At 46.7% G+C, this 25,045-nt stretch overlaps 1 protein-coding gene across 1 annotated transcript; it reads left to right on the forward strand.

Annotated features, from left to right (window-relative positions):
• Nucleotides 1–1,546: 1,546 nt before the first annotated feature.
• On the forward strand, nt 1,547–25,045 carry LOC111975492 (tyrosine-protein kinase receptor Tie-1). The gene is made up of 23 exons (XM_070447441.1): nt 1,547–1,829; nt 4,228–4,536; nt 4,731–4,841; nt 4,980–5,135; nt 6,963–7,094; nt 7,457–7,597; nt 7,816–7,944; nt 8,050–8,195; nt 8,397–8,541; nt 8,801–8,959; nt 9,340–9,477; nt 10,530–10,820; nt 11,106–11,299; nt 12,019–12,229; nt 12,444–12,554; nt 17,539–17,906; nt 18,074–18,490; nt 18,565–18,678; nt 18,870–18,940; nt 19,886–19,926; nt 20,667–20,763; nt 23,815–23,914; nt 24,276–25,045. Exons 1-23 carry the CDS (start codon nt 1,787–1,789, stop codon nt 24,345–24,347), a joined length of 3,696 nt encoding a protein of 1,231 aa, XP_070303542.1. The 5' UTR covers nt 1,547–1,786; the 3' UTR covers nt 24,348–25,045.

The raw sequence follows: 25,045 nt of genomic DNA on the forward strand, positions 1-25,045 counted from the left end.
CTGATAAGATGAGTCTCTGTCCTCATTGTCATGTGTGATGAGTCAGTCCTGTGTGTGGAGTGTTTGTGACCCTGTGTAGAGGAAATAGGAAGGCCCTCTCAAGGTGATGGTCTATTTACAGTATCAGGGACAGGGAGGTCACCATCATAGAACCACAGACTAAAACAAACCTGAGCCAACACTGGGAAGTGCCCTCCGTTTGGCCYRTATCAAAATGGAAACATTCTGACCTGGAGACATAACAATAGTCTCCTGCTCTGGACACCTCATCAAAGTATTTTTGTCATTTTTCTATTATGATTATGCTATTCAATGGTACGGTGAAATGTTGTGTCCTCACCTATTTTGAGCAGTTTCATGCAATCACATAAGACAAGCGTAACAAGTGAGTTGTAGATTATATCAGAATTGTATTTATCTTATTTATCAAGCCCTCAAATCCCTCAGAAATACACTCCATTTTAAGCAAATCTTGAACTCTCTTATCGAAAACAGGAAGTTTCGAACAATAAGACGTTGAGTCAACTTCAGTTGTCTGAGGGCATCAGGAAACGTAAAGAAAACATTAAAACAACCATTTCAAAGCCCGCCCGTCCTGAAATAAGAGAAGTGAGTGGTACTTAAACTTCTCTAAATGAGTATAAAAAAGTTAGACACGGGACCTGATCCATCTGATTACAGCTGTAATGATAGAATAGCAGAAACTCAACAAGCAGACTGTTCATAATAATTTCCTCAGGCTGGTTGGAACAGTGAAGGAGAGGCCAAATGACCACCAGCTGCAGGGATCACAACTAACTTACTGGGGGGAAAGAACACAGCTATTACATTACCCATCTACTATTATTACATAGATCTGACTGTGGCCTTTCAGAACATATCTGCAGCTAGAGAAAACTGTGTGCGTAGGCCTACTATTACTACCATGCAAAAGGCAGTGTCAGCATTTAGGGAAGCTAAAATGCTGAAGTTGTCTGTGTTGCGATTCGAACACGCATCCTTTGAGTCGCTAGTTTGCKTTATACATCCACCCCGACCAACCACCTTACTTTCGTTTTTTGCGTTAAGTAACCTTTTGTCTTATGTAACCATACCAAACGTATACATATACTAATTTCACTGTCCCTGACTTACATTTACTATGTTATGTCTAGTCTATGAGACCAGCCTGGGGCAGAGAGATGTAGAATATGTCTGAGGGAAATAAAAAACACATGCACATCTAAATGCATTAAAACCAACCATTCTTGGGCATCGTCAAAACTGTGCAAATACATAAAACAACGACGACATTTGTTGCAGGATAATTTTTTTAAATGCTATTTTTTAGGCCTACGTGAATTATTGACGAATTTGGTGGAAATATAGAAATTGATTGGAAARCGAATTTACATTCTATGACAAGTAKAAAGTAGGCTAATCCACAAACTAATGCAAAACTCTGCAACTCCTGAAATCAGAACCAAGGCTTTTGGAGAGTAACGACCTCTTTCCCCTCGTGACGCTCTTCCTTCCTCTCCTCTCCCACCCAGAGTCAGAACGCTCAGATGAGATCTGGAGAATGTGACATGATCTGGAACACTCATAGGGAAAGAGATATCACTGCRGGGATTACTTTACTGTTAAAAACAGTTACTGGAATTGATGGAAATGCGCAAAGACACGCGCGGTTCTTTGGCACGCTGGGGACCGCCGCCCGGAATGTAGAAGTGTYCGCTTTTAACCGAAGAATTGGATTGGAGAAACCACTGCTCATTTGTGATTTGCGGTTTTGAGGATTACGATTATGATTGATATCTTGTACTTGTTGTGCCTCATACCTGTGTCAGGTAAGTGGGGGGGACAAGCTTATTCTGATCCATTCAATTTTAAACCCTAAATAAATTGTATCTTAAAAACACAGTAATACCCCTTTCACACACAGTCAAATATCACACAAATGTACAATGCCTGCCTGTTTTTGGCCAAGGTAAAATTAGTTTTATACTGGATATTCAGTGGATATTCTCTCATCAATAGCTGTTGAACCAAGCATGCCATGACTATGAAGATGGTATATTCTGAAAGGGGTGGATGGAGAATAATCCACACCATAAAAAATATATATACAGTTGTCGGAAGTTTACATACACCTTAGCCAAATACATTTAAACTCAGTGCTTCACAATTCCTGACATTTAATCCTAGTAAATATTCCCTGTTTTAGGTAAGTTAGGATCACCACTTTATTTTAAGAATGTGAAATGTCAGAATAATAATAGAGAGAATGATGTATTTCAGCTTTTATTTCTTTCATCACATTCCCAGTGGGTCAGAAGTTTACATACACTCAATTAGAATTTGGTAGCATTGCTTTTAAATTGTTTAACTTGGGTCAAATGTTTCAGGTAGCCTTCCACAAGCATTCCACAATAAGTTGGGGGAATTTTGGCCCATTCCTCCTGACAGAGCTGGTGTAACTGAGTTAGGTTTGTAGGCCTCCTTGCTCGCACATGCTTTTTCAGTGCTGCCCACAAATTTTCTATAGGATGAGGTCAGGGCTTTGTGATGGCCACTCCAATACCTTGACTGTGTTGTCCTTACGCCATTTTACGCCATTTTTTCCTGAGGTCTTGGCTGATTTCTTTTGATTTTCCCATGATGTCAAGCTAAGAGGCACTGAGTTTGAAGGTAGGCCTTGAATACATCCACCAGGTACACCTCATTGACTCAAATGATGTCAATAGGCCTCTCAGGAAGCTTCTAAAGCCATGACATGACATTTTCCAAGCTGTTTAAAGGCACAGTCAACTTAGTGTATGTAAACTTCTGACCCACTGGAATTGTGATGCAGTGAATTATAAGTGAAATAATCTGTCTGTAAACAGTTGTTGGAAAAATGACTTGTGTCATGTACAAAGTAGATGTCCTAACTGACTTGCCAAAACTATAGTTTGTTAACAAGAAATTTGTGGAGTGGTTGAAAAATGAGTTTCAATGACTCCAACCTAAGTGTATGTAAACTTCCGACTTCAACTGTATATATTAYGAWTTCGGATCTCAGTCTTCAATAGCTCTTACACAAAGCGTGGCATGACCTTGACACAGGTGGAGGATGGAAAAAATCCACAGCTTTGGGATATTTTGTTATTATTTTTTTCTGGCTTTCATTTTTACATTTTTATTAATTTAGCCAACGCTCTTATCCAGAGCGACTTACAGGCGCAATTACGGTTAAGTGCCCTGATCAAGGGCACAGCGTCAGTTTTTCACCTAGTCGGCTCGGGGATTTGAACCAGCAACCTTTCGATTACTGGCCAAACACTCTTAACCACTAGGCTAAGAACTCCATGTTTGAAATACAGACAGCCCCCAAGGTTGAACAACATCCCCCATCCCTCTTCGCTTCCTAATTTACCAGTTACCCRCTGACATGTATAAAAGGGGTATGTATACATGCAAGAAAGTGGTAAATAAGGGGCTGTTTGAAAGGGGCCCATATAAACATTGCCTGGTATTTTTTTACAGGTAATATACTACACCTTCTGTCTGAAATAGGTATAAGCTACATTACTCAAGGTGCTTATTAGATGTTGTAATCATTTCCACTGAATGTTTATGCCCCAGAAAGAAGGCTATAACGTAGGCTATGCAAGGCAACTGTAATTTAGATTTCTGAACATCAGAATTGATTTGACACAACAAGTCATGGGCTACTATAAAAGTTCAATGGGAGTGCAGAATGCATCCTCCTAAGAGAGCAGGAGCTCATCCCTGTTTCCTTCTATTGTTCCGTGGATCAGGGCTCAAATGCCACAGAACAGGAATGTTGAATTTATGTTGCACCATTTCTGTGCCACCATATATGATGTGTTTTCTTATTTGGCTCCTAATGATTTATGTTGGTTGCACTGATTCTAGGTCAGTTTGTAACTGAAATATGTCCCCAGGTTGTAGCGTTATGCCCTCAGRCCCTCAAATTCTAATCTGGACCTCGAAGCCAGTTCCATTGCTTTTTTCCCCCATTCTTAATAATCTGGTAGAACAGAACACCAGCAATAGCCCAGACCTCGTAGGGTAAGATTTAAATACCCCTGCCCTAAGGTCTAGTACTGTTTGTTTGGGTTAGAATGAATTAACAGATTTTTATAACATCAGTAGATTACTACAGTAGCTTCCCTTTGTTGTTTTATCTCATAATAGTGTAGATTMCTGTATCATGTGAGCGATGCCATCTCGTCCGTACAGGTGCGGTTACAGACCTGACGATGATCTCCAACGCCGAGGCCTCCACCCCTCAGCGCTTCTCCATATCTTGCCTCACTGGGGAGCGGGATGCAGCAGAGTTAGACCTGGACATCAAGAAGGACAACAGCATTCTCATCCTCCCCTCACCGTCCCGATACAGCGTCAAGAGGCCCAAGACCAAGGAGGTGGTGGCCAATGAGTTTGTTGGTATAGTGGACCAGACGGGCATCTTCTATTGTCATGCATCAAAGGGAACTAGTCCTACTAGAAACCTGGTCACAGTTACTCTCATCAACAACTACAGCAAAGGTAAGGAAGAGGCTCTCAGTGAAAGAATGAGAGCGTGTGTGTGTGTGTGAGAGAGAGAGAGACAGAGAGAGAGACAGAGAAAGAGCGAGAGAGAGAGAGAGAGAGAGAGAGAGAGAGAGGGAGAGGGAGAGGGAGAGGGAGAGGGAGAGGGAGAGGGAGAGATAACACATCTTCTTCTGTTTTGCTCCTTCCAGGTCTTTTTGTCCCGGCCCACCTCACAGTGACGACTAACAGAGGGGACACAGTCCACCTGGCCATGCAGGTCCTCAGCTCCCAGAGGAGAGATGTCACCTGGAAGTACAATGGTGAGTTATGGAGGGAGGGAATAGATTCATCTAAATGAGAAAATGACATGGCAATATAGCCAATTGCTTGATTCATTGATTAATGATGTTAATGATATCTTGTCCTATGTCCTGACTCATACTGTGTTCTATCACCAGGAAACTATTTCTACATGACCCACTGGGGTGATGTGTCCAACAGTACGACTGTGCTAACCTTTGAGGACGTGGCTCGTGCCCACGAGGGCATCTACAGTGCAGGCTTCGTGGGAGACAGTCCCATCAATGGAGCCTGGATGAGGCTGATTGTCAGAGGTACAGAAGGGGTGTTCATATTAAACACACACACACACACACACAAAGACACACACACACACACACACACATACACAAATTGACTCGTTCATTTTAGTAGTTCGTTTGACCTGCTAGTGCTGGCCGCAATGAGTCCTACAGCAGTATTAATACATTCTCTTCCGGCTCAGTGTAAGATGGTGTAAGAATGACTGCAGTTCATTGATTATTGAACGTTATGATGGACACAGCTTTGTAGAACCAAAACATACACAGCCTCTACTCAACAAACTCCAACTCGAGAGCAAATCGTTTGGGGGCTGCAGTTTACGAACGATATTGAGCTTATCACCCTCACAGCAGTCAAGCAATGCATTCCGCCATGAGTCGTTCACAATCTCGTCCGGTTGCGGCCACAACTTCACTTCGAATGTATCAGAATGTAACAAAACATTATCTTATTTGTATGCCTAGCAATCAACAAATTTAACAAGTTTCAGTCGCAAATGACAGCTCCAACAAGCCCCCTATGGTGAACGAATGTAGAATCATGACTCTTGAGTTTTCAGTTCATTGTTCACCAGTAGGAGGTCCTGGTGCTCTGGGCATTACTGACTCAAATAAAATGAGTTGAAAGATTCGTTATTATTATTATTATTATTATTNTTGAAAGATTCGTTATTATTATTATTATTATTATTATTATTTATTTTTTTACCCCCCTTTTCTCCCCAATTTCTTGGTATCCAATTGTTAGTAATTACTATCTTGTCTCATCGCTACAACTCCCGTACGGGCTCGGGAGGGACGAAGGTCGAATGCCATGCGTCCTCCGAAGCACAACCCAACCAAGCCGCACTGCTTCTTAACACAGCGCGCCTCCAACCCGGAAGCCAGCCGCACCAATGTGTAGGAGGAAACACCGTGCACCTAGTTACCTTGGTTAGCTCGCACTGCGCCCGGCCCACCACAGGAGTCGCTGGTGCGCGATGAGACAAGGATATCCCTACCGGCCAAACCCTCCCTAACGACGCTAGGCCAATTGTGTGTCGCCCCACGGACCTCCCGGTCGGGGCCAGCTGCGACAGAGCCTGAGCGCGAACCCAGAGTCTCTGGTGGCACAGCTAGCGCTGCGATGCAGTGCCCTGCGCCACCCGGGAGACCCTAAAAATTCGTTATTTTGACTGAACGAGTCAAAAGATTAGAGTCAGTAAAATAAGCTGAACCTCCCATTGCTATTGTATACTGTCTGTCCTGGGATTGATCTATTTTCATCTGGATGTAAGCCTGACAATACATTTAGTTATTTCTTCTCTGAAACACTTTTGGTTGGACATTGTTAGTACTAAGTTAATAGTCTTACCTGTCTTACCGTACCTTTATTTATATGTAACCCTTACTTTACCAGGTAAGTTGACTGAGAACACATTGTCATTTACAGCAATGAATAGTTATAGTTAGTAGGGGAGAGGAGGGGGGATGAATGAGCCAATTGGAAGCTGGGGATGATTAGGTGGCCATGATGGTATGAGAGACAGATTGGGAATTTAGCCAGGACACCGGGGTTAACACCCTACTCTTATGATAAGTGCCATGGGATCTTTAGTGACCACAGAGAGTCAGGACACCCGTTTAACATCCCATCTGAAAGACGACACCCTACACAGGGCAATGTCCCCAATCACTGCCCTGGGGAAAGAGTGCCTCCTACTGGCCCTCCAACACCTCTCCCAGGAGCATCTCTCTTACTGCTAACCATTACAAGGATCTGTATGATGATTCACATATGGATGAGGTGTTTGTATTTGGGTGGGTTGGCCACTGATGCTTCTCTGCTGTCGCTCCCAGACTGTGCAAGTAAGAAGTGGGGTGCCGACTGTGACAAGGACTGTCCAGAGTGTCTCAATGGAGGGGTGTGTCACGACAGTGACGGGGACTGTATCTGTCCACCAGGGTTCATGGGGATGCGCTGTGAGACAGGTGAGTGTGGGTGTGTCTGGGTGTGAGTGTGGGTGTGTCTGGGTGTGAGTGTGGGTGTGTCTGGGTGTGAGTGTGGGTGGGTCTGGGTGTGAGTGTGTAAAAGAAGAAAAGAAGATAATGCAGTGTAGAACTGAAATGAAATAAAACCTACCTAATGATCATTGATGCCCAACGAGGTGAGAGTGTGTGTGTGTGTGTGTGTGTGTGTGTGTGTGTGTGTGTGTGTGTGTGTGTGTGTGTGTGTGTGTGTGTGTGTGTGTGTGTGTGTGTGTGTAAAATACAGTATATTCTATTGACAAACTGTCTGAAATAACTGTGCCTGTCCTGTACTAAATCTAGGACTGTAATGTCTTCCCTTCCAGCCTGCAGAGAGGGGATGTTTGGCCGTAACTGCCAGGAGTGGTGCAGGTCAGAGCTGGACTGTGTAGGGCTGAGGTTCTGCCTGGCTGACCCTTACGGATGCTCCTGTGCCAGCGGGTGGTTTGGGAACCACTGCAACAAATGTGAGTTAATTTGTTATAAATAGGGTTATGGCGTATTTTCAGCCTTGGATTGACAAATAAATATTGATTGTACTGTACAACCAACCAATCGACATTACTGCATGTGTTAAAATAGATACGTACATAACATGCATAGCCAGATCAGGTAGCAATTCATGACACACTTATTAGAACCTCAACASCTTGGCATTCCCATCCTAATGTCTTTCCTCCCCCAGCCTGCCACAGGGATATGTACGGGGCAGACTGCAGCCTGAGCTGTAGGTGTAAGAACGGGGGAGTGTGTAACCGTTTCAGTGGATGTCAGTGTCCCACTGGCTGGAGAGGACAGCACTGTGAGAAATCAGGTAGGTAAACATTACTTCCTCTTCCTCATCTTCCTCCTCATCATCACCACTGGTGCCTCTACCAAGCATCTTCTTCCTCATCTTCATCTGTTTCTCCCCCATCAGACCGCGCCCCTCAGATCTTGGACATGGCCAGTAGTCTGGAGTGGAACCTTGACTCCAGCCCTGAGATCCTGTGTTCGGCCACAGGCAACCCCCTGCCCAGCCACACCAGCATCGAGCTGCGCAAACTGGACAGTTCTGTGCTCAAGGTAGAGGCAATAGAGGGATGGCCAGGGTGTTTATTTTMTATTGGATTATTCCGTTACTGGGAATCAAACGGTGATGGTGTAGTCAGTGAGATTTKGGAAATTCTGTGTTTTTGTAACAGTGAAAATAGGTGAATATTTTTTATGCTAATGTCAGTTGGCTCAACATACAGACTTACCCATATCTATTTGGACCTCTCTCAGGCGTCTCGCACCACCATGGACTCCCATAAGAGCACAGCCCAGTTTGAGATCCCCCGTCTGTCCTTCGAGCATGCTGGGTTATGGGAGTGCAGGGTCTCCACCAATGGGGGACAAGACTCCCGCAAGTTCAACCTCACTGTCAAAGGTCAGAAGAGAAAAGTATTTAACTGGTCCAGATCAGTCAGTGTGAGGTGCTTAACATCGAGGGCAGCTTTCCTAGACACAGAGGAACCCTAGTCCTGGACTTGAACATACGTCTTAGTGCAGGACTTGATTTGAGTGGGAAACCTGTCCTAAATACACACTGAGAAAAAGGGTAGACAAAAAGGTTTTAATGTTCTGGTTGAAACTTGTCATATCACCCGTCTCACCCACACCCTCACCCCCACCCGCTCTCTCCCCAGAGCCGCCGTGCCCCAGCACYCCTCCCAAGCTGCTGGAGAAGAGGAGTAAGCAGCTGGTGGTGATGCCTGTGGACTCCTACAGAGGAGACGGACCCATCGACTCCACCAAGCTCCTCTACAAGCCCATGGAGACTGGAGACTCCTGGTCCTCCATCATAGGTATGTCAGGTGGAGTTTGATCTCATGTAAAGTCATGGGAGTTACAACTACACATCTTGGCAAGTGGCAACATGCGTTATTATCCATTTCACAGGAAAGATCGCTGTGGTATATCAGAGCGTATACCACGGGTATGACAAAATATGTATTTTTACTGCTCTAATTACATTGGTAACCAGTTTCTAATAGCAATAAGGCACCTTGGGGTTTGTGATATATGGCCAATATACCACGGCTAAGGGCCGTGTCCAGGCACACAAGGGCCGAGCCGTGTTGCCCGGCTCGGCCCTTGTTGCTTAATTATACAGTATACACTTTAGATCCCTATGCTACATTGATAATGGTCTCTGATGCTCTCTCTCTCTGTTCATGTTCTTCAGTGTACAGTAGAGAGCCTATAACTCTGATGAATCTGAAGCCGTCTACACGCTACCACGTCCGTGTCCAGCTGACCCGTCCTGGGGAGGGAGGGGAGGGAACTCTGGGGCCTGAGGCCATCATGGAGACTGACTGTCCAGGTGAGAAACAACATAGCGGCCATTTTAGTTTTTGTAGTATCGTAATGGAAGAAAGTCAGAGCAGAGGTTTGATGAAGCTGCAGAGGGGAGTGTGTGTGTGTGTGTGTGGTGTGTGTGTGTGTGTGTGTGTGTGTGTGTGTGTGTGTGTGTGTGTGGTGTGTGTGTGTGTGTGTGTGTGTGTGTGTGTGTGTGTGTGTGTGTGGTTGTTGTGTGTGTGTGTGGTGAGAGAGAGTTGAAGTTAGTCGTAGTTTGTACCTATGGACAGCTAAGTGCTGGTTCTGAATTTGGGAATGGTTCTTTAATTCTGAGGTCTATAAGTGACCAGATCAGAATGTTCTTTGTCCGTCTGTAAGCCCGAGGCTAAGTAAACAGTAGAATGAGAAAGTATCCCAGGCTGGTGGACCTCTCCCTGACTGCGTGTTCTGTGTCGCTACTGTAGAGCCAACGGTTCGACCGGAGATTGACTTCAGTTCGGTGGAGGGCCGCAACGCCACCGTACGCTGGCTGTTGCCTGGCAACGCGGGCGGGGCCGTGGGTGCGGCCAGCGGGTTCTTAGTGCAGCTCTTTGGGCCCTCCCCCTCAGGAGAGAAGCTGAGAGAGGAGACCACCCTGCTCAATGTGCTCTCCACCAAGTTCTACAACCTGCAGTACCACCAAGACTACACAGTGGTCGTCAGGCTACTCAACTGTGGCAGTCTGGGGCCTGCCTCTAAGCCTTACCACTTCCGCATCAACAGCCAGGGTAACTAACAAAAACTCTTTCTATTGGCTTAGCGGTGAGTGTTGACGAGCGTGATTGGTGGATGTATGGTGTATGGTGCCTGGCTCCCCCCTGCCCTCGTAGTGTGTCATGATTAAAGAAAGGAAATCAGGATGAAAGCATTGTGCAGCATTGGGCAATAGCCATGTAGCCATGTAGCCATGTAGCATAAGATAACACCTTCTGACCAATACTAACCCTGATGTATCCTCTCTTTTCCCCTCTCTTTTCCCCTCTCTCCCCCTCTCTCCCCCTCTCCCCCTTTCCCTCCCTCTCCTCCCCTCTCCCTCAGGTCCCTCCTCCCCTCGTAATGTCCAGGCCCTGCCCCTGTCTGTGTCTGCGGTGCAGGTGAAGTGGCAGCCCCCTGAGGACCCTAACGGGGGCATAGTGAAGTACATCATAGAGTACCAGCCAGTGGGTCAGGGCAGCCTGCACCCCTGGGTAGATACTGACGATGGCAACAAGACGGTTAAAGACGTGACTGCGCTTAACGGGAGTACTCTCTACCAGTTCAGAGTGAGAGCCTTCTCTAAAGTACCGGGGGAGTGGAGCAAGATGGTCCATGCCAGGACCCAGGGAGATGGTGAGAGATAGATTACACCACTCTGCCAAATGAATGAGAGAGAGAGAGAGAGAGAGAGAGAGAGAGAGAGAGAGACTTAGCCTAATACTAAGGATACTTAGCCTATTGTACATAAGAAATAGGAGATGCCCAGGTGATTCTCACTGCACACCTCCTCATCTCCTCCTCGCCTCCTCATCACCTCCTCCCCACCTCTCCTCATCTCCTCCTCATCTCCTCCTCACCTCCTCCTCACCTCCTCTCCTCCTCATCTCCTCATCTCCTCCTGTCCTCCTCCCCTTTCAGGCTTCCAGGACTTCACTCCAACCACCCAGGGTGTGGGGGGGCGTCCAGGCAGCGAGGGCTACCAGCTGGTGGTGGCGGTAGTGGGGTCTGTGACGGTCACCTGTGTCACCATCCTGCTGGCCCTGCTGGCCCTCTTCTGCATCCGCAAGACCCTGCTCAACCGCAGACGCAGCTTCACCTACCAGTCTGGATCGGTGAGAGACAGAGTGAGAGAGAGAGACACGGCATACCACAGTCATTAACTAGTTCACTAAATATACACTGAGTGTACCAAACATTAAGAACACCTTCCTAATATTGAGTTGCACCCCCTCTTGCCCTCAGAACAGACTCAATTCATCGGGGTATGGATTCTTCAAAGTGTCAAAAGCGTTCCACAGGGATGCTGGACAATGTTGGCATTGCTTCCCACAGTTGTCAAGTTGGCTGGAAGTCCTTTGGGTGGTGGACCATTCTTGATACACGGGAAACTGTTGAGTGTGAAAACCCAGCAGCGTTGCAGTTCTTGACACAATCAAACCGGTGCGACTGGCACCTACTACCATACCCCGTTCAAAAGCACTTGAATCTTTTGTCTTGCCCATTCACCCTCTGAATACCACACATACACCAACCATGTTTCAATTGTTTCAAGGCTTGAAAATCCTTCTTTTTAACCTGCCTCCTCCCCTTCATATACACTGATTGAAGTGGATTTAACAGGTGACATCAATAAGGGATCATATAGTTCACCTGGACTCACCCGGCCATTATACTGTGGAAAGCAGGTGTTCYTAATGTTTTGTACAGTTTATATATCCACTTTTTACACTATATTATACATCGCAACATATTATTAGAAACCTCTCTATATATACCATTTTTATACTTTGACTGGTTAAAAATGAATGAAATGAATCATTGCAACCCGTAGGGAGAGGAGACCATCCTGCAGTTTAACTCTGGGACCCTGACCCTGACRAGGAGACCCAAGCCTGCCGCCGAGTCCCTCACCTACCCCATCCTGGARTGGGATGACATCAAGTTCGAGGACGTCATCGGAGAGGGCAACTTCGGCCAGGTCATCAAGGCCATGATCAAGAAGGATGGGGCCAAGATGAGCGCTGCTATCAAGATGCTGAAAGGTAGTAGGTACCACACAAACACACACAGGCACACACACCAAAACAGACACACACAAACACACACAGGCACACACACTAAAACAGACACACACAGACACACAAAGACACACACACACTAAAACCTCTGACAACAAGCCAGGTGTCAAATTGAACAAGCTTCTTTCTCTGTACCTGTTTGTAACTTGCTATGTTTGCTGTGTTTCGTTTTGAGCAGAGTTTGCCTCTGAGAATGACCACCGGGACTTTGCAGGAGAGCTGGAGGTCTTGTGTAAACTGGGCCAGCATCCCAACATCATCAACCTCATAGGAGCCTGTGAAAACAGGGGTGAGTCTCCCACCTACTGGTCAGGGGGGGGGGAATTACATGCTTTTAATTGACGCTATAATAATACTGCTGGCCGTAATATAATAATACGTCCCTCTTCAAGGGAATACTTTTAAATATGAGTTTTGAAGAAAGTTGAAAGAAATAAGTCTGTATTATTTTATGTTTTGCTATAGCATGTGTATAGKGATTTTAAGATGTCAAGCTGTGTAAACTGTAAATGGTTTACAGGTCAACTTTGTATTTGTTCAGTACTGATTGCATACTGCTTAGTTGCCTGAGCCCAACATGCAGGGCATGAAGTGGTTAATATCCTGAGTTATCCGGATGCATACAGATCCTCTGATGTTCACCTGGACATGACTGTGTGTCGTCCAACCCAAACAAACCCTGTCTATCTGCAAGAAGCATTTGCACTATCAGATTTGTTTTGCTTGTCCATATGCCACATCAGCAAACGGTTCCGCTGCTGCATATCTATCTGTGTGATACAGAGTCTTGGGACCAAGCTCTGAGCGTGACATTTCAATTTCCATACCACATCTGATGGTTTTGGGACATAATTGAATTGCCTGTTACTCTTTGTACTTTAGAGGGAGATTACAAAAACAACTCAACCACGAGAAAAATACATCCTACCAAACCACTGTGTTTCACAATCCTACTGGTTCTCAAGTAGCCGTGAGAGAGAAACCAGAATGGCTGGTTAATGCTGGTTAATGCTGGTTCTCTTTCTCTTTCTCTTTCTTTCTTTCTCTCTCAATTCAATTCAATTCAATTGACTTTATTGACATGGCAAGTTATTATTACTTACATTGTCAAAGTATACATATCGAAAAATTTTAAAAAAATATATATGTATATATATACACAAAATATATATATATTTATATATAAATAAATGGTGGGACTAACAGCAATAATAATAGTAGTAGTGGACATGGGATTACCATTAATAACAGCTACAACAACAATATTAATCAGAACAACAATACATTAAAGCAACAGTAGTAGACCAGTGTCAACATGACTGAGAAGAAACACATGACCTGGTACGAAGACAAAACAAAAACTAAGCTAAATGGGAAATATTATCAACATTACTTTGCATTTTCACTGGCTGTCCCTCAGGCTGTGGCAGGAGGACCTATTTGGCTGCCAAAACTGCACATTTTGGCTTTTCACCCAATAAATATTGAATTTTTCTTCATCTTTTATAGTTTCAAATTCTTTGTATTGAATTATAATTTTGGGAAAGAAATATGCTCTTAGGCTGAGTATTCTCTTCTCTCTCTCTCTCTCTCTCTCTCTCTCTCTCTCTCTCTTCTCTCTCTCTCCTCCTCTCTCTCTCTGCTCTCTCTCTCTCTGCTCTCTCTCATCTCTCTCTCTCCTGCAGATACTCGTCAGATCTCGTCGTAGCGCTACATGACTACTGCACCAGTACTCAACTCCTGAGCTCTCTCTCATCCTCTCTTGACCTAATAATGATGAGTTACCAACACAGAAGAAGACATAGAATGTATAAGTTTATCTAGTGGACTACAGGTTGAAGTGAGGTACTCAGTTAAGGAAGGAATTCACTACGATGTAATAGCCATGCAGACTGAGGTAGAGGTAGAGTAAGTAACAATGAAGAGTAAGTAGATGGAGAGACGTGCACCTTAGGACAAGACGACTGTGAGCGAATCGCAGAATTAGAATGAGTAGAGGTACGAGAAGTGAGAATGAGACAATGAGAACTTTCGTATCCTGTTAGTCAGCCGTAACTGAGGCCGACTCGATCTGACGCGTGAGTGTAAGAAGAGAGAGACGAGAGGGATACCTGTACATTGCCAGTGAGAGGAGAGAGAGACGCCCCGCCTATGGAGAGGGTGAGAAGAGAGAGCAGCTGAAGCGATGATGCGAAGAGAGAGCTTTCATGCGAGATGAGAAGAGAAATAGAGGGAGAGGAGAACACGAGGAGAGAGAGTCACTGGAGAGACAGACCCTGGACCGATATGCAAGTGAGGGAGCATGATAGGCGAGAGAGAGAGGAGGCAAGCCGCAGAGAGTACCACCCGTCAACCTCACAACAGAACGGGACTGCTAGATTGCGGGCACGGATCGAGACGAGTGGACGAGAAGAGAAGGAGCAATGGAGTAGCATGAGCGAACGTGAAAAGCAGGCTTAGATTTGAGGAGAAGGAGCGAGAGGAGAGGGAAGAAGAGGCGAAGGGATGATGAACAATGGGAATGTAATAATCGATTTGAAATACACAAATGATTGCTTCATGTTGAGAGGAAATCTACTACATAAACGAAAGATTCCCTTCATCACTTTTATCAATCAAATGCAATTTGTGTATGAAGCTAGTCCACGCTGTGGTTAAATGGACCAAGAAAATAAAAGTATGCTAGGCCCCAAGAGCCTTGGATTAAGCTTGACACATATGAACCCTGGCAACTTTTCCAGCCCTCCCATCAGATCTGTAGCGTTATCGCCATCCCCAGAAGGACGGTGACAAGCTTCTCTCAAGTTTGAGAGTGTCCAGGCAGGCGCAAGACACCCAGCCCCTGCACTTAGCGCTAGTTAAATAATCTTTACATGTCCACTCATTCAATCATAATACCCATATGAGCACAACTCCGAGGAAGAACATTCAAAACAGATCAGCGAACACCAGAAAAACCGGCAAGAAGAACCAGGCAGTGGCGCAAAAAACTCCATTGAAGAACAGTCTGAGTGATCTAGAAATGTTGACATGTATAGAGGCATGATGGAGAGATAATTTGCTGGAAAAATCCATGTTTCTCAGAGTTATATGATTCCTTAAATTGAAAGGGAGCGGCGGTTGGAACCGAAGTGCACGTGGAGCGTCTGACGAAAGCCACAAATAAAGGTGGAAAAATCACCGTACCGCTGCCCGGTCGAAGCCAAAAAACACGTGGATCGTCCAAATATCTAAGAGGCAGAAAACAGGAAAAAAAAGAAATAAGAAAATGTGTCCGAATGGCGACGTAAGCTCGCAAATATTAGGACAACACTGACCAAACAAAACTCCTGGAGATCCCATGGTAAGCCACCCGGGTGTCCAGAAGAAGCGGGTGCCAATGCGTGAGTTATGGTCCTTTAATAGCCCCAAGGAACCCAAAGAAACCATGGCATTCCAAATCAGGGGATATAGCCGGTTGTGCCCTCATACGATTCACATCGGGGCCGAAAACCTACAAGGTCCCAAAATGAGCCTTGGACCTACCTGCTCGGGAAAACAAAGCTCTGCCCATACCGCAGTATATCCTGGCGAAATCACAAGCTTCTCCCAAAAGTTGACAGATGTGAAAACAAGCGCCCCCTGCCCCCCTCCACCGGCGGAGACAGCGTGTAGACCGAGCGTAAGGCCACAGCGAAAGGCCCATTGCAAGGAGAGAAAAACCTGACGTAGTCCCCGGCAAAGAGAGAAAGCCTAAAGCCGAAAACGTGAAGGCGGCAGCACACCCTGAGACCACACGCCCGCGGCCACGCAAGCAACCAGGCGGCCACGGAGAAAGAACAGCAACACGTGCGCAGGAGGAGGCCAAGGCACTCGCACGAGAAACAAACCCACAGGCAGAGGGGAAAACGGGCGAGGAGTGCGAACAGACAAGCCACAGGTAGAAGATCAACCGCACGCAGCCGGCGGGGCCAGAATGAGCTGAACTGGAATGAATCCTGCGGGGCAAACACCAGGCCGAGGCAGAGTGAGATGAAAAAGCAAAAGCGAAAATAATGCAAAAAGAAAACACAGGAAACGAAACAAAGACGAGGCCAGAAATAAGGGTGGAGAAAACACGAAATAGTAACGAAAGATCAGGAGAACAGGCGTAAGTCAGTGATAAAGCAACCACACATCCTGGGCCCGGGCAGCCAAACGCACGTCCTGGCCCTGACCACGCAGACAGAAAAGAGGGAAAAGGCGATCAGAATAAGGACCCACTCCAGGGTGGCAAGAAAAACACAGACACACAAAAAAAGAGCGCGGAGGAACACTGAAAAGCAAGAACACACACAAGAAAACAACAGGCCACGGCATTACACCACGCGGCTGCGCAGACACGCACACACAACAAACAAAGTAGGAACAAGAGCGGCAGGCCCAGAACCAAATCCGGAAGGGGATGTAGCAGGGTCTCCGGATTAGCACCCGGGAAACCACGCGGCATTAGTGATCAGCCAGACCAGCCAATACAGCGTCAGATCAAGCGCCTAACGAGGAAGGAAATACGAGGGGAGCAAACACGACGACAGCCCACGAAAAACTACTCCAACAACAGCTTACCTCCACCGGAGTTAGCCATTCCAGAAGCCTATCTAGCGTCTCCCAGGCGCCAGTCAGAGGCGAATCGCAAATGCTGTACCCCTACTAAGAGCGCATGGTAGCGTGTGTCTGTAACCTGCCCAACTGAATCGCCCAGTACCCCATGGCCACCTCCCAGGTAGACCATGCTGCTCTAAGCACATTATCACCCCCATCATCCCCATTTTCCCTCACTACCTCTAACTAAGCCGGGTCGCTGGCCATGACAAGCAAAAGAACAGCCTCCCCGGCTTATTCCCATCCTCCACCACCTCACGTCCCTTTACCCAAATGCGCCTCTCTCGGGTCGCTGTTAAGAGACGTACGGCAAGATCTCGCAGACCCTAGGCCACTTCTGTTCGTCGTCTCCGTCTCTCGAACATCCACATTAACATCACTCCTCTATGCTCTAACAAGTCTCCCATCATACCTCCCTCATACGTCTACTAGCGGTGCCCACAAATCCAGCGCCCCTCTCAGGTGTGCACTCTCTCCTCTCTCTCGGTTGGCTCGACAGTGCCAAAGATCGTGGACATCAGAGGATGACATGGGTAGAACAGTAGAAGACACTCATACGTCCCAGTCACCATACACGTCGTAACCATCTCCCTACTCTGTTACTCCCTAGCCCATAGCAATTCTCTCCCTTACTTACCATCCCCTTCTGCGAGTCGCTTACACACGGCGGACTCAGGGTCCGCGGAAGCGGAGAAAGATGCGGCCGCCAAGGACGGCCCGTCCCAAGCACACGGGACAACGCTCGGAGTCCGGCACGAAACACACGGCACACGGGACAGAGGGGATGGGACACCCGTGGGAGCCGACTAAAAGCATAGCTACGGCAGACCAGGGCCAAGAACCCACGGGCGAAACTACCGCCAAAGGGAATAGAGAAAACGGTAGGCAGCAGCAGGCCGACGGCAGACGGCAACGCGAAGAGAGCGATAGACTGCAAAGGCCCCAATCAACGAGGAGAACGGGGGGCCCATTAATAGGGGCAAGGGACGCCAAAGATGCCACACCGAAGACACAGGAGGAGGCAAAGGATTAGAAGGCAAAAAAAGAAACGGGAAAACCGCACAATCGCTCCACACAAGAGGGGGAAAACAGGCAGAACAGGGCGGGTTCCCATGAGAACCCGAGGATGGGCGGAGGAAAAGTGGGGGAACCAGCGGCCATGGAACTACGAATATAACCGTGCATCAGAAAGTCCAACGCTGGGGCCAGAACAAGACAAGGGCAAGAAGCGAAAGAGAGACTGGGAGACAAAAAAAAACGAACTCAAAAGGCAGCGGCGCAGGCAAGGAGCAAAGAACAGGGCAGAACAACAAGAAGGGCAACCAAGCACGACGAGCAAGCCGAGGCAGCGGCAGGGATGCAAGACGGAACACCGTCGCGAACGGGAGGGCAAGACCCCAGCGCCCCGGCAGCCGGGGAAAGAAAGCCAGGGGGGAACCGCAAACACAGCGACAAAACGGCACCGGGAACAAGGCGCGGGAAAACAAAAAGGACAGACGCACTCGGAAGAAAAGCAGCGAGACCCACCAGCGGCCCCCCACCGCCCCCTACAGCCTTCCCTGCCCGTCCCCTCCCATACTCTCCTCTCTGTGCTCGCGCTCTCCCGTACGTGCTCTACTCTCAAGGCTCCTCTCTCAACCCTCTCCACTCTCTGGCTCACTCTCTCTCTCTCTCTCTAGTTCATCCACAGAGATCTGGCAGCGAGGAACGTTCTAGTGGGAGACAACCTGGTCGCTAAGATAGCAGACTTCGGTCTGTCCAGAGGAGAGGAGGTCTATGTCAAGAAGACCATGGTGGGTGCTCAGTCGCAAACAGCACTGGGCATTATCAAACAATAGCCAGTGTACTAGTCTGTAATGATTCCCCAAAATGAGTACAGATGATAAATAAGACTGTGAAATGAGTGGAAGGAACTGAAGAGGGCAGTAACTGCATAGGAGGACTGAACTGTACGATGTCTTGACCTTTTCTCTTTGCATTACAGGGGAGGTTGCCTGTGCGTTGGATGGCGATAGAGTCCCTAAACTACAGTGTGTACACCACCAAGAGTGACGTGTGAGTATCTGTCTGGGAAATTCATAGTTCAACTAGAACAAATCGTGGCTTTATTTAGACAATTATACCATGTCTTCCAGTAACGGGTGGAAGATAATACGATGCCAGCAGTCACATGATCCCGGTCTCTCTCTCTACCCTGCTGTCCAAAACAACAAATCATGTTCGCCCCCCACCGCCCCAGTCAATGGTGAACTGATAACTTAGGGCAGAGGAACTGATAACAACCCAGGAAGCCCTAGGGAACATAGAGCCAGTGGATGGTCTCACTACCACACAGAGCCTGTCAAACACACACTATTTATACCCACCTCAGAACTGACTGGAAGGCCCTAGGACAGCTACAGGAAGTGAAACGAAAAATAGTTGGTTAGGTTAGCAGAGAAGAGAGACGTTTCTGTAGTAAACAAGTTGTAAATGAGCTGTGTGTGTGTGCGCGTGCGCGTGTGTGTGAGCTAAGGCACACAGAACATAAGAAAAGATAACCAGACCGTTACTCTGTGTTTACGAGAGAGAGAGAGAATATATAGACATAACATGACATTTGAAATGTCTTTATTCTTTTGGAACTTGTGTGAATGTAATATTTACTGTCCACTTTTATTGTTTATTTCACTTTTGTTTATCAATTTCACTTGCTTTGGCAATGTAAACATTTGTTTCCCATACCAATAAAGCCCTTTGAATTGAATTGAATTGAGAGAGAGAAAGAGAGAGAGAGATAACCTGAAGCAGAGTCATATTGTATTTCTACAGAATGACTGACAGTTAACTGTTCAACTTGCAGTGGGTAGGCTACATTATCTTGTTAGTTCACATTGGCAAGTCAAAATAAAACCTCTAATTACCCTGTTTAATGGATGGAATTATAATGTCCCTCTAACTGTTCAATGGCCTTTACTTCTCCACCTTTCCTCRWYGTCCTTCTCTCTCTCTCTTTCTCAGATGGTCTTTCGGTGTACTTCTATGGGAGATAGTGAGTTTAGGTAAGTTGACGTCAAGTGAATGTAAAGTGTGAACTCTATTCATATTTTCAGGTGAGAAATACTATTGGCATATATTCCCAGCCATGTGGGCACCCAAAATAAAATAGTCAAAACACCTCCGGTTACCCTGAGAGAGTATTTGCACCACAGCTTTCACATCATACTGTAAATGTACCACAGAGAGAATGGGGGAGGGGCTGAATAAACAACTTAAGAATACACAGAAAGAACATCGTCCATCACTCTAGGAAATATTATGTCATAAAAGTCTGAGCAAAACAACCCCTCTTGTGAGGAATGATGATGGTGATGATGATGATGGTGGTGATAATGATGATGAAGATGGTGGTGATGATGATGATGGAATGATGATGGTGATGGCTGGGTGATGATGGTGATGATGATGATGATGATGATGATGATGAAGATGGTGGTGATGATGATGATGGAATGATGATGGTGATGGTTGGGTGATGATGGTGATGATGGTGATGATGATGATGATGATGATGATGATGGTGATGATGATGATGATGATGAAGATGGTGGTGATGATGATGATGATGATGATGATGGAATGATGATGGTGGTGGTGATGATGATGATGATGATGATTTTGACCAAGTCTATGACTGACAGACATCAGTCCATGCCCAGTGTCAGTGCCCCGTGTCAGTGCCCCGTGTCAGTGTATGGTTGTAAAAGTTAATCCGTCCCCCTGTTCTCTCTTTGTCTACCAGGTGGTACTCCTTACTGTGGGATGACCTGTGCCGAGCTTTACGAGAAGCTCCCTCAGGGCTACAGGATGGAACAGCCCAGGAATTGTGACGACGAAGTGTAAGCAATGACCTGGGCTTGGACCTGTGTGTGCGTGCATACGTGTGTGTGTGTGTGTGAGTGAGTGAGTAGGTGAGTGAGTGAGTGAAGTGGTGAGTAGGTGAGTGAGTGAGTGATAATGAGTGAGTGAATGAGTGAGTGAGTGAGTGAGTGAGTGAGTGAAGTAGTGGAGTGAGTGAGTGAGTGAGTGAGTGCGTGAGTGAGTGAGTGAGTGAGTGAGTGAGTGAGTGAGTGAGTGAGAGAGGCACAGAGAGAGACAAGACAGACAGACAGTAGATAATAGATAGATAGATAGATAGATAGATAGATAGATAGATTAGATAGATAGATAGATAGATAGATAGATAGATAGAATGATAGATAGGGATAGATAGATAGAATAGATATAGATAGGGAAGATAGATAAGATAGATAGATAGATAGATAGATAGATAGATAGACAGACAGACAGATAGCATACACAGACCAGACAGAGACCAACAGACACAGAGAGAGAGAGACACAGACAGAGAGAGAGACTCAGACAGACACAGAAAGACAGAGAAGAAAGAACAGACAGACAGAGAGAGACTAGACACAGACAGAGAGAGACACAACACAGACAGAGAGAGACACAACACAGACACAGAGAGAGAACACAGACACAGACATAGAGACACAGACAGAGAGAGACACAGACAAGGAGAGACACAGACACAGGCAGAGAGAGACACAGACAGAGATAAACACAGATGAGAGAATATACAGACACAGACAGTGCAAGAAACACACAGACATAGTGAGACACAGACAAAGACAGACACAGACAGAGAGAGACACACAGACACAGACAGAGAGAGACACCACACACAGACAGAGATAGACACAGACACAGACACAGACAGAGAGAGACACAGACACAGACAGAGAGAGAGACACAGACACAGACAGAGAGACACAAGACAGAGAGAGACACCAGACAGAGAGGAGACAACAGACCAGCAAGAGAGAGACACAGACAGAGAGAGACACAGAAGAGAGAATACAGACACAGACAGAACAGAGACACAGAACAGAGAGACACAGACAGAGAAGAGACACAGACCAGACAGAGAGAGACACAGACACGACAGAGAAGACAGACAACACAGACAGAGAGAGACACAGACACAGACAGAGAGAGACACAGACACAGACAGAGAGAGGAACAGTACACAGACAGAGAGAGATACACAGACCAAGAGAGACACAGACACAGACAGAGAGAGACACAGACAGAGAACACAGACAGACACGAGACACAACAGAGACACAGACAGAGAGAGACACAGACAGAGAGAAGACACAGACAGAGAGAGACACAGCACAGACAGAGAGAACACAGACAAGTGACACAGACAGAGAGAGAGAGACACACAGACAGAGAGAGCACAGACACAGACAGCAGACACAAACAGAGAGAACACAGACAGCTAGAGACACAGACACAGACAGAAAAGACACAGACAAGAGACACAACGAGAGAGACACAGACCGAGAGAGAACAGAGAGAGACAACACAGACAGACAGAGAAACACAGAAGAAAGACACAGACAAGAGAGACACAGACAGAGAGAGACAGAGCCACAGACAGAGAAGACACAACACAGAGAGAGACACAGACAGACAGACACAGACAGAGAGAACAAGACAAAGACAGAGAGAAAACAGAAGGACAAACAACAGACAGAAGACAGATCACAGACAGAGACAGACACAGACAGAGAGAGACACAACACAGACAGAGAGAGACACACCCAACAGAGAGAACGACACAACAGACACAGACACAGACGAGAGAACACAGACAGAGAGAGACACAGACACAGACAGAAGAGACACAGACGCAGACGAGAGAGACACAGACAAAGACAGAGCAGACACAGACAGAAGAGACACAGACACAAGACAGAGAGAGACACAGACAAACGAGACACGACCAGAGAAGCACAGACACAGACAGAGAGAGACACAGACAAACAAGAGAGACACAGACAAAGGGACAGAGAGACAGAGACACCAGACAAGAGAGACAAGACACAGACAGAGACACAGACAGGCACAGGCACAGACAAAGAGAGACACAGACAGAGAGAGACCAAACATAGAGAGACACAGAACATAGAGAGACACAGACACAGGACAAGAGAGACAACAAGACACAAGACAGAGGACAGAGAGAGGACACAGCCATAGACAGAAGACACAGACAGAGAGAGACACAGACACAGACAGAGAGAGACACAGACAGAGAAGAGGACCCAGACACAGACAAGAGAGACACGACACAGACAGAGAGGAGCACAGACAAGACACGACACGACAGAGAGAGACACAGACAAGACAGAGAGAGACACCAGACACAGACAGAGAGAGACACAGCAGAGAACAAGACAGCACAGAGAGAGCACACACAGACAGAGAGAGACACCAGACACAGGACAGAGAGAGACACGACACAGACGAGAGAGACACAGACAGAGAGAGAACAGAACACAGACAGAGAGAGACACCAACACAGACAGAGAGAGACACAGACACAGACATAGAGAGACACAGACACAGACAGAGAGAGACACAGACAAAGACAGAGAGAGACACAGACACAGACACAGAGAGACACAGACACAGAACACAGAAGAGACCACAGACAGAGAGACACAGACACAGACAGAGAGACACAGACACAGACAGAGAGAGACACCAGACAACAGACAGAGAGAGACACAGCACAGACAGAGAGAGCAACAGACACAGACAGAGAGAGACACAGACACAGACGAGAGAGCGCACAACAGAGAGAAGACACGAGACACAGACAGACAACAGACAGACACAAGAAGAGAAGACACCAACACAGACAGAGAGAGACACCAACACAGACAGAGAGAGACACAGACACAGACAGAGAGAGACACAGACACAGACAGAGAGAGACACAGACACAGACAGAGACTGTGTGCACCATTATAGCTGGTTATTATAGTTTGTTGTAGGTTTTATAATTGGTTAATAGTTTTTTTTAAATCCAGGTATGAGTTGATGAGGCAGTGCTGGAGAGACCGGCCCTATGAGAGACCTCCGTTCTCCCAGATCTCTGTACAGCTCAACAGAATGCAGGAGGCCAGGAAGGTAAGGAGACTGTAACTTACAGTTTCACTTAGGACTCATATTTTCAATCTGCTAGCAACCTCCTGACCTATCCCATAAGGTACAGAGGTAGCCTGGTCCCAGACTTGTTTGTGTTGTCTTGCAGGAGTTGGCACAGAAGGTCCTGGTTAGGGTTGCAAAATTCCAGGAACTTTCAATAAATTCCCTGGTTTTTCCAAATCCTGGTTGGAGGATTCAGTATTTCCTGCTTATTAACTCCTGATTTGGAGATCCCTCGTCCTGGTTACATACAATTCCTCCTCTTTACTGAATTAATTCCTCACCTGTAATTTTCTAAATCACTCTACTATCTAACTACTCCTCTCCTTACATCCCATCCCAGGCCTACGTGAACATGGCGCTCTTCGAGAACTTCACCTATGCTGGGATAGACGCCACGGCCGAGGAGGCCTGACTTCCAGCCCCCCCAGACCCCGACAGGTCTCGTAGCCCACAGGAGAGGCCCCGAGGCTGGGCACCGCGTTACTGCCGCCCCCCTGCTGCGGCCCAACGTGGGGACAGGTGGAACAACAGACGATCCACCCGGACCACTAGGCTATAGAGGGAGGACTGTGAAAGGACACTGTCGAGGTCTGATGGGGGGACTGGTTGGGATTGGTTAGGGAGTTGTAACACTGGACTTGGGACACACCTCTGTGCTTGTTTGAAGGAAAGTATGGAAGAGGAAGGTGCTACATCACATGATACTACACTGCCAGAGTCACATGATACTACACTGCCAGAGTCACATGATACTACACTGCCAGAGTCACATGATACTACACTGCCAGAGAGTCACATGATACTACACTGACAGAGTCACAATGATACTACACTGACAGAGTCACATGATACTACACTGCCAGAGTCACATGATACTACACTGCCAGAGTCACATGATACTACACTGCCAGAGTCACATGATACTACACTGCCAGAGTCACATGATACTACACTGCCAGTCACATGATACTACAGTGACAGTCACATGATACTACAGTGACAGAGTCACATGATACTACACTGCCAGAGTCACATGATACTACACTGACAGAGTCACATGATACTACACTGACAGTCACATGATACTACACTGACAGTCACATGATACTA

Source organism: Salvelinus sp. IW2-2015, linkage group LG16 (genome assembly GCF_002910315.2).
Source record: "Salvelinus sp. IW2-2015 linkage group LG16, ASM291031v2, whole genome shotgun sequence".
Classification (NCBI taxonomy): domain Eukaryota; kingdom Metazoa; phylum Chordata; class Actinopteri; order Salmoniformes; family Salmonidae; genus Salvelinus; species Salvelinus sp. IW2-2015.